This window comes from Mobula birostris, chromosome X (assembly GCF_030028105.1).
Source record: "Mobula birostris isolate sMobBir1 chromosome X, sMobBir1.hap1, whole genome shotgun sequence".
Lineage (NCBI taxonomy): Eukaryota > Metazoa > Chordata > Chondrichthyes > Myliobatiformes > Myliobatidae > Mobula > Mobula birostris.
In genome coordinates this window covers 40,623,774-40,635,798 of record NC_092402.1, presented here as the reverse complement: position 1 = coordinate 40,635,798, position 12,025 = coordinate 40,623,774, and the positions used below count along the sequence as shown (strand labels likewise).

The 12,025-nt window shown below is 40.7% G+C and overlaps 1 protein-coding gene across 2 annotated transcripts in view; it reads left to right on the top strand.

The window, feature by feature from the left end:
• The first annotated feature begins 1,387 nt into the window (after window positions 1–1,387).
• The window catches only part of wnk4a (WNK lysine deficient protein kinase 4a), a 94,093-nt gene continuing 83,455 nt past the window's right edge, over window positions 1,388–12,025 (top strand). For both annotated transcript variants that reach the window (XM_072248785.1, XM_072248784.1), the window contains exon 1: window positions 1,388–2,576. In XM_072248785.1, coding sequence (XP_072104886.1) covers window positions 1,956–2,576 — 621 coding nt within the window. In that variant the 5' untranslated portion in view covers window positions 1,388–1,955. The remainder of the gene's footprint in view (window positions 2,577–12,025) is intronic.

Genomic DNA, 12,025 nt, shown 5'->3' with positions numbered 1-12,025 from the left:
AGTCTCATGTCCCTCAAAAGTTTTCCTGTCCATGTACCTGTTGAAATGTTTTTTAAATGTTGGATTTCTACCTGCTACAATCACTTCCTCTAGCAGCTTGTTCCACATACACACCCTCTGCTCGAAGTAGTTGCCCCTCAAGTCCCTTTTAAATCTTTCCCCTTTCACTTTTTTGAACTCCTTTCCCTAGAAAATAGACTATGTGCATTCACCCTATCTCTACTTCTCATGATGGCATGTGCCTGTATAAGGTTGCCCTCAGTTTCCTTTGCTCCTAACCTATCCAGCTTCTCCCCAAAACGCTCCAGTCCTGACAACTTCTCATTAAATTTTCTTTGCACACTTTCCTTCCTAATGATGTATTTCCCATAAGAAGGAAACTTCTGAACTACCAGCACTGTGATCCTCACATGTTCACTCATGCACTTTGCCTTGTGGAAGTATGGAATGTTGTACTTGGTCTCTCAGTTTTGACTGGCATAACTGCCACAGTTCTATTTGAAAGGAGTTGTCTGTCATTGGGGGTGGGGATGGTGTTGGTGGGAGCTGAGCAAGTTTCAGGGACCAGAGACTTAGGAACTGCTCAAGGAATATATGCTGCACATTTTGGGACAGTCACCATAGTGAGGCCTCCAGATCACTGGGAACTAATTGGCCACAAACGTTAAGTGGAGTTGTGGGAACACCAAAAGATTATCTCTAATTACAATCAGGATATCCACTCTGATATCATCTGGTCTTATCTGGCCTGCTGAATATTAACTGTAGTTTTCATTTTCGTTAGATTTACTTTCAGGGTCTCAATTTGTTTGACATTTTGTGATTTGTTGTCCAAAACTCATCCTAAAAGAGTCAGCCAAGCGTTAATATTGAACAGGATCCACATTGCATTTTCATCAAAACTAAATGGGCAAATACCTTCTCGCAAATAAAATAAACTCAGACATGTCCAGCCAGTTGAAGGTAGTTGCAACTTGCCTTCACATTGTTCTTGTCCTCAGTTCCTAGATATAAGGAGGAACCAAACAAAATTCTGAAAATGAAATAAATAGCTGCTGGTGCTGGAAATCTTAAACAGAAAAGGATTTCCGTTTCTCTTTCCACAGATACTGCCTGAGCGGCTGAGTTTTTTTTTTGTTTCGTATTTTTTGATAATGGTGTCACGCAAAGTGAAGATTGCCTTCCAGAGAATGCGTCTGCAGAGCGCTCCAAGCTTCACGTAAACCCACGGGGAATGGGCTTGAAGACATTATCAACCCCACCTCGCCGTGCAGATATTTTCGAGGTTCCGGTGACTTTACTTCTCATGAGAAGTCACCTCAGCGTGTGGGGACGTGACGTTAGTGGAGGGAATGTTCTACCCGATAAGGAACACTATCCACTCAGAACTTGCTCGACGCGATAATACCACAGGTGCAAACGTCAGCATTAAAGGGACGCTTACGCTCAGCCCAGCACTTACACTTCTGATAGCAGCAGCGAAATAAGGCGGTTTAACGTTGATTAGGAAAAAAAGACCTCGTCGATCTCGGGACGGGTGTGTGAGGAGGCGGCATTAGAAGGACCAACCTATAATACCTCCAGTTTGCGAGCCAATGTCCGAAGTGAGCCGGCGACGTTCGGGCAGCGGCGGGCTGATCGAGACCAATACAGACTCAGTCTGAGAAACTTTACCGGCGAGCAAGAGGATTGAAGAAGGAAAAAGTCTAACAGTCTGGGAGAAAGAGTTTAATTGCATCCAGTGCAACAACTGGGGGTTAGTCCCAGTGAATAGAGAATTGGAGAGGCAAAAAGGGGCTACAAATAATGTTTTGCTTTAACATCGCATCTCTTTGAAAACAAGGAGGTGTTGTGTCGGAGAAGAGAGGAGGAGCTGACTTCTCGAGTCACTCAACAACTCTCACTGCGCCGGAGACACATTTCAATCGGAGTTTGAGGTATCGAACAACAGCTCAATGTCCAGAACGATGTCTCAGGCAGAGGTAGACCTAGCCGGCTTTGGGGTCATGGCTTCGGCGCTGGACTTGGAGCACTCCTCACTCCTAAACAAGATGCACAGCCGCCGGCGGAGATTTTCGGCCAAGGAAATCAGGAGAATCCCGCACCGAGCCCAGAGGAAAAGCTCCATCGAGATCGAGCTGGGCGCCGACGGGTTGCTGCTCCGCCGCCCGTCTTGGGCTCACCTCTACCCGCACGATGGTGAACCGCTGCCGCGGCCGCTTCTCCCACCTCCTTCTCCTTCTCCTCCTCTTCCTCCTCCTGCCCCGATTCTCGGCGGACCGGCAACAGACGATGCGAGCCAAAGCAGCGCCAGTGCCCCGCCGCAGACCAAAGCCGTGGCAGCCAACAGCTCGGACACGGAGGATGGAACCCCCCGCACTCCGCACAAGGAAGCAGTTCCTGAGGAGAGTAAGATGGAACCGGAGGAGAATGAGGTGGAGATGAAGGCGGTCGACACGTCTCCCGATGGCAGATTCTTGAAGTTCAACATTGAGCTCGGAAGGGGTTCCTTCAAGACGGTCTACAAGGGCTTGGATACAGAGACAACCGTAGAGGTGGCGTGGTGTGAGTTGCAGGTGAGAAGAAGTAAAAACCTGCATAAATATGAAACTTTTAACATCCCTAAAGCGCTTTACAAACTAGTCCAGATTGGTCATAGTTGTAAGGGACGACGCATATTCGCACCACCTGCTCCTACAGAGAGATAAATATCAGCCAGGGCATATCTCTTGCTATGCTCACAATATTGCTAGGAGATATTCGAGAGAGAGAGAGAGAGAGAGAGCTGGTCTACTCTTTAATCCAAAAGACTTGCATGAGAAATTCATCCCTACGGTAGCACTAAGCTTGCTGTACAGTCACGTCAAAGCACCTCTATTTCAAAAATAACTTTGCCTCACTTATTTACATGTGTGTTGTTTTCTGCCTTTAAAAATCGTTTCATTGATTTCAGTGGGATGATTTTCATATATGCATTACAATGCGTGGCTATAGAGAGCATTTGAAGCTATGAAAAGATCACATAGAAGGGAAATTGGAAAAGTGTGCATACCCACCATCAAGTACTCATCTACACAAATCCTAATTTAATCCCACTCCGTTCTCCCTGTATTGCATTCAGTTTCTCCAGATTCTATCATCCAAAGTTCAAAGTACATTTATTATTGAAGTAGGTATGCAGTAAACAGCCCTGAGATTGCTGTTCTCCAGACAGTCACAAAACAAAGAAATCCATGGAACCGGTTCAAAGAAACACATCAACCCACCACCCCCCACCCCCGCGCGTGCAAAGAAACAAATCATGCAAACAGCAACAAAAAAAATCAACACCCCCATGTGCAAAAGGCAAATCGCACAAACTGCAAAAAAAATCAAATCATGCAAATGGCAAAAAGAAAGAACGAGCAAAAACACAGAATATAAAAACACAAAATCGAAAAACCTGCACATAGGGCAATTTATGGTGGCTATTTAACCCACCAGCCTTTAGATCTTTGAGCTGTGGAAGGAAGGTAGATAATCCAAAGTTTTAAAGTAGATTTATTATCAAAGTACTACATGTTAGCATATATAACCCTGAGATTCGTTCTATTGCAGGCATTTGCATGAATAAATGCAATAGAATTTTACAAAAAACTATACATTAACAAAGATTGACAAACAACTTGCAAAACAAGGCAAACTGTGCAAGTGAAGATAATCCTGAGAACGTGAGTTGTAAGGGGTCCTTGAGAGTGAGTCTGTAAATTGTAGAATCCAAAGGAAATGCACACAATCTCAGTGAGACTGTGCAAACTCCACACAAACAGCACTCAGGAGAGGATTAGATCCAAGTTGCTGGAGCTGTCAAATAGCAGGTCGACTATCTGTGCAAATCTGTCACCCTGGGAAGCAGTTCTGCACAGCAGCCTCTTGACAGTAGTCAATAAACAGTTTAGTATGCTAACATTTAATTCAAGTTACACTGAAATATTAATCATGGTGTTACTGCAGAAATGCTTCATTATCACACTACTGAAAAGAAGAACCTTTACCATTTTAAGAGATCCCAAAGCAGCTAATGATGTTACAAGTGAAGCCGCAGTTTTGATGTAGAAAAGAGTCCAGTGTGTCTGTGCACAGCCATCTGCCACAAACGGCAGTAATAATCGGGTAACCAATAGCTGGTTGAAATATAAGTGTTGTCTTCCAAGTAATTCTATGTTTTTTTTCCATCCAGCAGGATATGAGCTATTGATTTATCTAGAACTGACACCTCCAACCATGCAATATTCTCTCAGTACTTCATTACAGAGCACTGGAGTGGAGCTTGAACCTACTAGCCTTCCGACTCCAAGACAAGAGGGCCCTTGGTGACCAAAGCTAGTACCTAATGATTAAGTTATACCAATCTCTTATTTTGTCAATGGAGGGCATAACACTATCTTGTTCACGTTCCACTGCGGCTCCTTTCTCTTGGTGTCTAAAAATAGGAAGGTTTAGATTATATGGGTGTAGAGAGAATCTTTTCACTTGCCTGGAAAAGCACAACTGAAAGCAATCGATGCAAGAATCCAGTAGGTAATTCAGAAGAAATCTCTTCATCCTAACGGTATAGAACATACGGAATTTGCTCCTACAAGTGTGGTTGAGGCAATTTAAAAGGAAGAGAATAGAGGGTTACACTGGAAGATTTAGTTTAAGAAAAAGTGAGAGGGCTCTCAAGCAGGGCAAAAATGCCAGTGTGATGTGGATGGGCCAAATGGCCTATTTTGTCTAATCCTGTGGACTGGTGATAGCAACTTAAACTGTTATTCCCCTATCATGATATCTGGATGTAATTATTCTTCCGCAAATTCCTGCCAAAATTCTGACCACTCCCTACCTCTCCACCTTCACATTCAAAAGTGTGATATTTGCATATAATTTGGTTTTGTTTCCACTCCAATGACAAACTGACAGAGACTGCTATATACAAGTACCAGCAAGATAGGGAGGTGCTCGGTTATCCAAGAGACTTAAACTTAAAGACTTGACATAGCAGTGAAATTACACAGTGTCAGATCAAAGTACTGGATAGTGCAGAGAGTAGTCATGGGCTGTGGATGATATCAATGTGTTGGTGAAATGGGCAGATGATACTTAATTTTGGAAAAATGTGAGGTGACGCATCCTAATGAGGCTAGGATATACACCTTGAGTGATGGAATCCTAGAGATTTGAGGAACAGAGAGACCTTTAGGTACAAATCCTTGGAAATCCTTGAAGGTGGCAGCATAGGTAGGTAATGTGGTTAAGAAAGCAATACAGGCTTTCATTAATCAGGGCATTGAATACCAGAGCAGGGAGGTTGTGCTCCAACTTATCAAACATCAGTCAGACATCAGTTGAAGTGCTGGCCACCACAATAAGAAATATATAATAGCTCTGGAAAGGATGCAGAAGGAGTTCACCAGGATATTGCCTGGAATGGACCATTTCAGTTATGAGGAGAGACAAGAGAAGCTAGGTCTGTTCTCTTGGAGTGGAGAAGGTTAAGAAGGGAGATGATTGAGGTATGTAACATTATGAGGGATACAGATGGGGTAGACTGTAGGAAACTATTCCCTAATCTCAGAGATAGGTAAAACATGAGGACATCAATTTAGGGTAAGGGGTAAGAGATTTAGAGTAGAACTGAGCGAGCACATTTCACCCAGAGAGTGATGAGTACATCACTCCTACTCTCACAGACTGAGAGAGTAGTGGAACAGAATTGCTGAGACTGTTAAGAAATATCTAGACACACATTTGAATTACCTCAGCAAAGAAGGTTACAGGCCAAGTGCTGGAAGATGGGATTAATATGTATGGGTACCCACTAGTTAGCATGGATATGGTGGGTTGAATGGCCTATTTCTATGCTAGATGAGAGCATGACTCCAAGCCATTTGCAAGTGAATCTGTTGCTGTTGCAAATTTGTAATGATAGCATTGCACTTTTAAGGGTTACTAGTGGCAGTTGTGGACTTGAGGATGGAAGAGCATTCATCTCCAGTCGCTGACATTAAGTGCAATATTAAACTGCAACAGCATTATATATGGTATAATTGAAGTTCATTTCTATGGACACCAGTGCTGTCAAGTAGTGTGTTTAACTCTACTGGCTGGGGATACATTTCTGTGCAAAGTTATTTAGTTGGTAGAAGTGATGTGATAGCAGTGAAAGGGTGGATAGAGAAAGCGTTATTTTGTCATTCCATCGTTGGACTTAATTATTATTTAAATGGAGCATGGAACGGAGTGTCTCTTAGTTGTATCATCACTTCTGTGCTTGTTTGTTTCATACTCCGGTTAGCTGTGTCTTGTTTTTCCTTGGCCAGCTTCCAACCAGACAGCACATGGTGCCCTGGAAAATATATCCATGTGGCCAAGTTATAAAAATAATTTTGAAAGTCTGAACTAAACCAATAACTTTAATAATTTATGTGATAGGCTGTGGGAGGTATTCTTGACAGAGTTTGGGAATGAAATTTATTTACATAAAGCAACAATTCGAAGTGTCGTTGGCAAATGATAATCATCATTAGTAACAAATTAAGCATGCATTGTTTTATTATTAAAAATGATTTTGTGTGCATTCAATAAACAATAGGTAACAGTGTATCTTATTCCATTCAGTGAGTGAACAGAGCTCTCCATTTTCTCTCCGTACTTCTGTTTGAGCTGTCCTGATGGATAGTCTCAGCCTGAAACATCATCTCTTTAATCCTCTCCATAGATGCTGCCTGATCTGCCAGTTCCTCCAGCATCTTGTGTGTGTTGCTGTCGATTTTCAGCATTGGCAGAACCTCTTGTGTTCAACAGTTTGAGAATGCATTACATATATCAATCACCTTTAGGGCAAAATCAACAGATGTACTCAAAGGGGACGTGCTCACTTGCTCAGCAAACCACTGTTGTTGGAGATAATCTCGTCATTTTAAAGTTGAGGCTGGTTCCTATCATTTTAGGAATAGATACAAAACATAGATTATTTTGATTCTACTAAATAAGAAGGTAGTTTTCTCCATGAAAGAACTATTTAAATGACTGAACCAGTGCTTGCAGGGATTTAAGATTAAAAAGGTAAGAACGACATGGCTAACAATGTAATCGAAGCAATTTGTAGTCCAATTAGCACATTCTTGATCTGTGTAATACCAGTCTTGTTTATACACTCAGTGGCCACTTTATTAAGTATCTCTTGTACCTAATAAAGTGGCCACTGAGCCTATGCTAGTGGTCTTCTGCTGCTTTAGCCCATCCATTTCAAGGTTCGACACGTTGTGCATTCAAAGATGCTCTGCTGCACGCCACTATTGTAACGCGTTGTTATTCGAGTTACTGTCTCCTTCCTGTCTTCTGGAGTCAGTCTGGCCATTCTCCTCTAATCTCTATTATTAACAATGCATTTTCACCCACAGAACTTCCACATACTGGGTTTTTTTTCTGTTTATCGCACCATTCTCTGTAAACTCTAGAGACTGTTGTGCATGAAATTCCGGGAGATCAGCAGTTTCTCAGATACTCATACCCCTCCTTCTGGTACCATCAGTCATTCCACGGTCAAAGTCACTTAGATCACATATCTTCCCCATTCTGGTGTTGGTCTGAACAACAACTGAACCTCTTGACCATGTCTGTATGTTTTTCTGCATTCAGTTGCTGTCACATGATTGGCTGATTAGATACTTGCATTAACGAGCAAGTGTACAGGTTTACCTCATAAAGTGGCCACTGAGTGTAAATATGTTCTTTAAAAAAATCTCCATACCTAAAAATGTGTTCAGCCAATACAGTAGATAAATTTTACGCTGTTTGATTTGTACCTAATAAAATACTCTATTTTGGCCTTAGTATGGTCTTAAAACTGTAGCAGTATTAAAAAATACATATATATTTTATCACTAAGGACAGCAGGACTTCACAATGTACTCCAATTTCTGAATGCAAAGCAATCCATTTATTTAAAGAACAAAAAGCAGATCATAAATGTTTGTTTAAAGCTGTTGACTAGAACTGCTACATGGATTATTTTTCCATTAAAAGCACATCTCATTACTCACTATTTATTTCAGCAACCACAGTTTGGATTTGAGGTAAAATAACTTTACAATGCAGACAGTCATTCACTGCATTTGATATATAGAGGGCACGTCTGTGAGAAAACGTCTACATTTTATTTATTATTCAGTATCAATCATTTAAATTGTACTTCAGTACAGAAACTTGCTGTGTTATTTAACTTAATTTGGCATTTTATTTTTTTTTCTGATGAGGTAAAGACAACATGAGTTCAATTTTTATAACTTTTAAAAATAACCAGATTCTCATAAATAACTGGCTCATTTAATTGCTTCATATATTGTGATGTTAAATTACTTAGTGAGACAAGTAGTCTGTTAGTTAATTAACTAATCAGGTTGCAATTTTTTTGCTCTCTCCTTGCCTGAGAAGATCTTCTATCTAGGTATTGTGATTGTGTCCCCAATATGTTTTTAATAGCATGCATTGTGCATTCTGTTCTCCAACAGGCCAAGTTTTGTTTTAAATCTACAAGAAATTTGAACACATTGAAGCCAGTTAGTTACTTGTTGTTAAACGCCAATAAATTGAACGCATGTCCCCAAGGTCATTTGATTTACTTTCAACCTAGAGTGCAAAGCTTTAAGGAGGATAGTAGTACATTTATATATTGGTACTAAGGTCTCGGTCTAACAACTTAATTACTGTAATGGCCTGATTAGATTGTGAAATCACATGTAAATAATTCACTGTTGATGACATAAGCATACTTCACTAATACTTCTGATCTACGGAATTACTTTCCTCTCTCTGTTAATGTTCAATAGAGCACTCAAAAGAGTGTAAAATGTTGAAACATTTCCCTAACAGTTGCTGAGGTACAAGGAGAATTTTGTCAAAGTTTTTGGTGATGTGCTAAATCCACACAAACTTCTAAGAAAGTAGAGGTATTGCCAGGCATTCTTTGTGATATTAACACTTATGTGCAGGTCCCAGGATAGATAGTCATAGTCATAGTCATAGTCATACTTTATTGATCCCGAGGGAAATTGGTTTTCGTTACAGTTGCACCATAAATAATTAAATAGTAATAAAACCATAAATAATTAAATGGTAATATGTAAATTATGCCAGGAAATAAGTCCAGGACCAGCCTATTGGCTCAGGGTGTCTGACCCTCCAAGGGAGGAGTTGTAAAGTTTGATGGCCACAGGCAGGAATGACTTCCTATGACGCTCAGTGTTGCATCTCTGATATGTTAACAGACTGACCCTCTCTACCTCTGTTCTGCTAACGAGGACTAACTTATAGACCTCTGGCTTCTTCATCCTATAGTTTTGTGGGCAGCTCACAGAAAAACTACTGTATGTACATTTTTAAAATCTGCTGCCTTTTGTACTGCCCAGTGCAAGAGACATTGTTTGGACCTTTCTGTCAATCAGTGAACTTGCTATTGCAATGTTTTCTAATTATTCCACTTTTTGTAGCAGTTTTGGAATAACCAAGTGTAACACATGATGTTCTTGCAAACACCTAGTTCATATTTCCTATTTGCCAGCTGAACATATAACATTGAAGGGTTGCCTGTTCAAGAGTGACATGAGAAGGCATTGCATCCAGAGTAGGGGTTCCCAACCATTTTTATGCCATGGACCAATATCATTAAGCAAGGGGGTCCATGGACCCCAGGTTGGAAATCCCTGGTCGAAAGTATTGTAAAATTTCCATACCCAAAAAAATTATGGATGCTGAATTGCTAAATGTATTCAAACCCAAGGTAAAAAGATGTTTGAACTATAAGGTTACCACCTCTTTCATCAATAAAGCACAGCAGCGTCTCCATTTCTTGAGGAGACTGAAGCTCCCGCTCCCACCTCCGCCATTCTAAGCAATTTTTATAGGAGCACTAGTGAGAGTGTCCTGCCCAGCAGTCTGGGAATTGCAAGACATTTGACTGCGACCCTACAAAAGATTGTGATTACTGCTGAGAGGATCATCGGAGTCTCTCTTCCAGCCATCGGGGATATTTGTCAGGAGCACTGCATGCTCAGGGCCCTTAGCATTGGCAATGATCCCTCCCATCCATCCATGAAAATGCATTAAGACCAATCATGAGGTCAGCCGTGGTCTTCCTGAGTGGTGCAACAAGCTCAAGAGATCTTGTAGCTTCTTGTTCCTGTTTGTGTTCCTGTGTTAATTTCTAGGTCAGTGAATGCTGTCAGGTACAGAGCTCTACAGAAGTAAACAAAGGACAATTAAATGTACTGTATGAAATCAATAAAATGATCACATGGTTTTTATTTGGTGATTTGGACTTGCCCCTCCTGCCCTGAAAACAACTTCACAAGCGAATGATTCCACCAGTTCACTGCCTAATGATCTCATTTTTATGGGCAGGGTGGCAAGGTTTCTTTGGTTTACAATGAGAATGCAAATTGAATTTTGGCTCGCTTCTGTGATTGAGTGTAAAGCAATTCAGGGGTTTTTGTGAAGAATGATGCAGCATCTATTCTATTAAGTGAGCATTCAGAATGTTTTTCTGCCCTGCCTATTTTCAGTCACAGTAATTACTTACCCTTTTTAATGGTTTTTGCATGTAAATAAAAGCTAATGATGGGTCAGAAAATGGAAATCATTTTCAAGTTGAGATTTGTATGTTCCAGCTATGTATTTCATCTAGTAATGGATTGTTGGTAACCAAGGACAATATTAGCATTCATTGCGCAGCTCTGATATCCTTAAACTCCAGCTTCTCAAACTCTTGCAGTCATTTTGATGAGGTGCTACCATGGTGCTTTGGAGTAGAGCTTAAATTAATGAAAATAAAGATTTCCAAATCAGGGTAAAGTGTGAAAAAGAGGGGAACCCACGGGTGGCAGTGAAACCATGTATCTGCTGCCTTTCCCTTCAAAACAGTGGAGATGTTTGGTTTAGGAAGTGTGCGAATTGCTCCAGTGCATTTCACAGACAGTGCAAATGCTGCATGGACTGCCTTGGTGGTGGAAGGAGTGAAAGTTGATTGTGTAAGTGAGGCGCCCATTCACTGGGCTGCTTTGTATTGTGTGATAATATAAACATAAATTGTCGGAAACTCAGCAGGTCAGGCAGCATCTCTGGAAAGCAGAACAGGGTTAATTGTTCTGACAAAGGATCTAAAGTGTAACACACAAAATGCTGGAGGAACTCGGCAGGTCAGGTAGCATCTATGGAAAGGAATAAACAGTCAACGCTTTGGGCCAAGACCCTTCATCAGGACTCACCTAAAATGTTAACTCTATTTCTCTTTCCGTAGATGCTGCCTTACCTGATGAATATTTCTAGCATTTTCTGCCTTTATTTCAGATTTCTATTCTCCGGGTTTTTCTTTTATTTTCTTATACAAATGATGTCAGACTTCCTGAATGTTGTTGGAGCTATATTCATCCAGACAATTTTTATCAAAATGTACAATTACAAAATGTTCAAGATTGACCTCCTTGGTACACGAGTTTCCAAGCAGGAGCATAACCCCTCTCCTGAGCAACAAATATTTAATATTCTGTTCAAAGTTTTGAAAGCAGCCAGAAGGTTCAACTGTGAGCTAGTTACATACTCTGGCTTTTCAATACAGATTCACATTAGTGCTGATATTAACTCCAAAAGGGAGAAATTCCTTGGTGTTATGAAATAAATCACTTGTTTATTTAGTGGATCTGCATTTGTGAAGTGAAGGTCAGCACACTTATTGCATGCTTAAGACAAAAATTTCTACCTTGAAGCATTATAATATATGCAATTTGCTGTTTCTTAGCTGTAATGTGTCTATCAGATGGAGATCTGAATTATTTACACTACCCATCCTTGTGAAGTGACATTCTTGAGATCATTTATTGAAATATGCAAATACAGGATGTTCCCAGGCTATGACAGGGTTCTGTTCCTGAGAACTATTGATAACTCAAACTGTTTCTAAGTCAGAAATGAACAGAAACAGCTGTGATAGGAGAACATGTAGGTACAG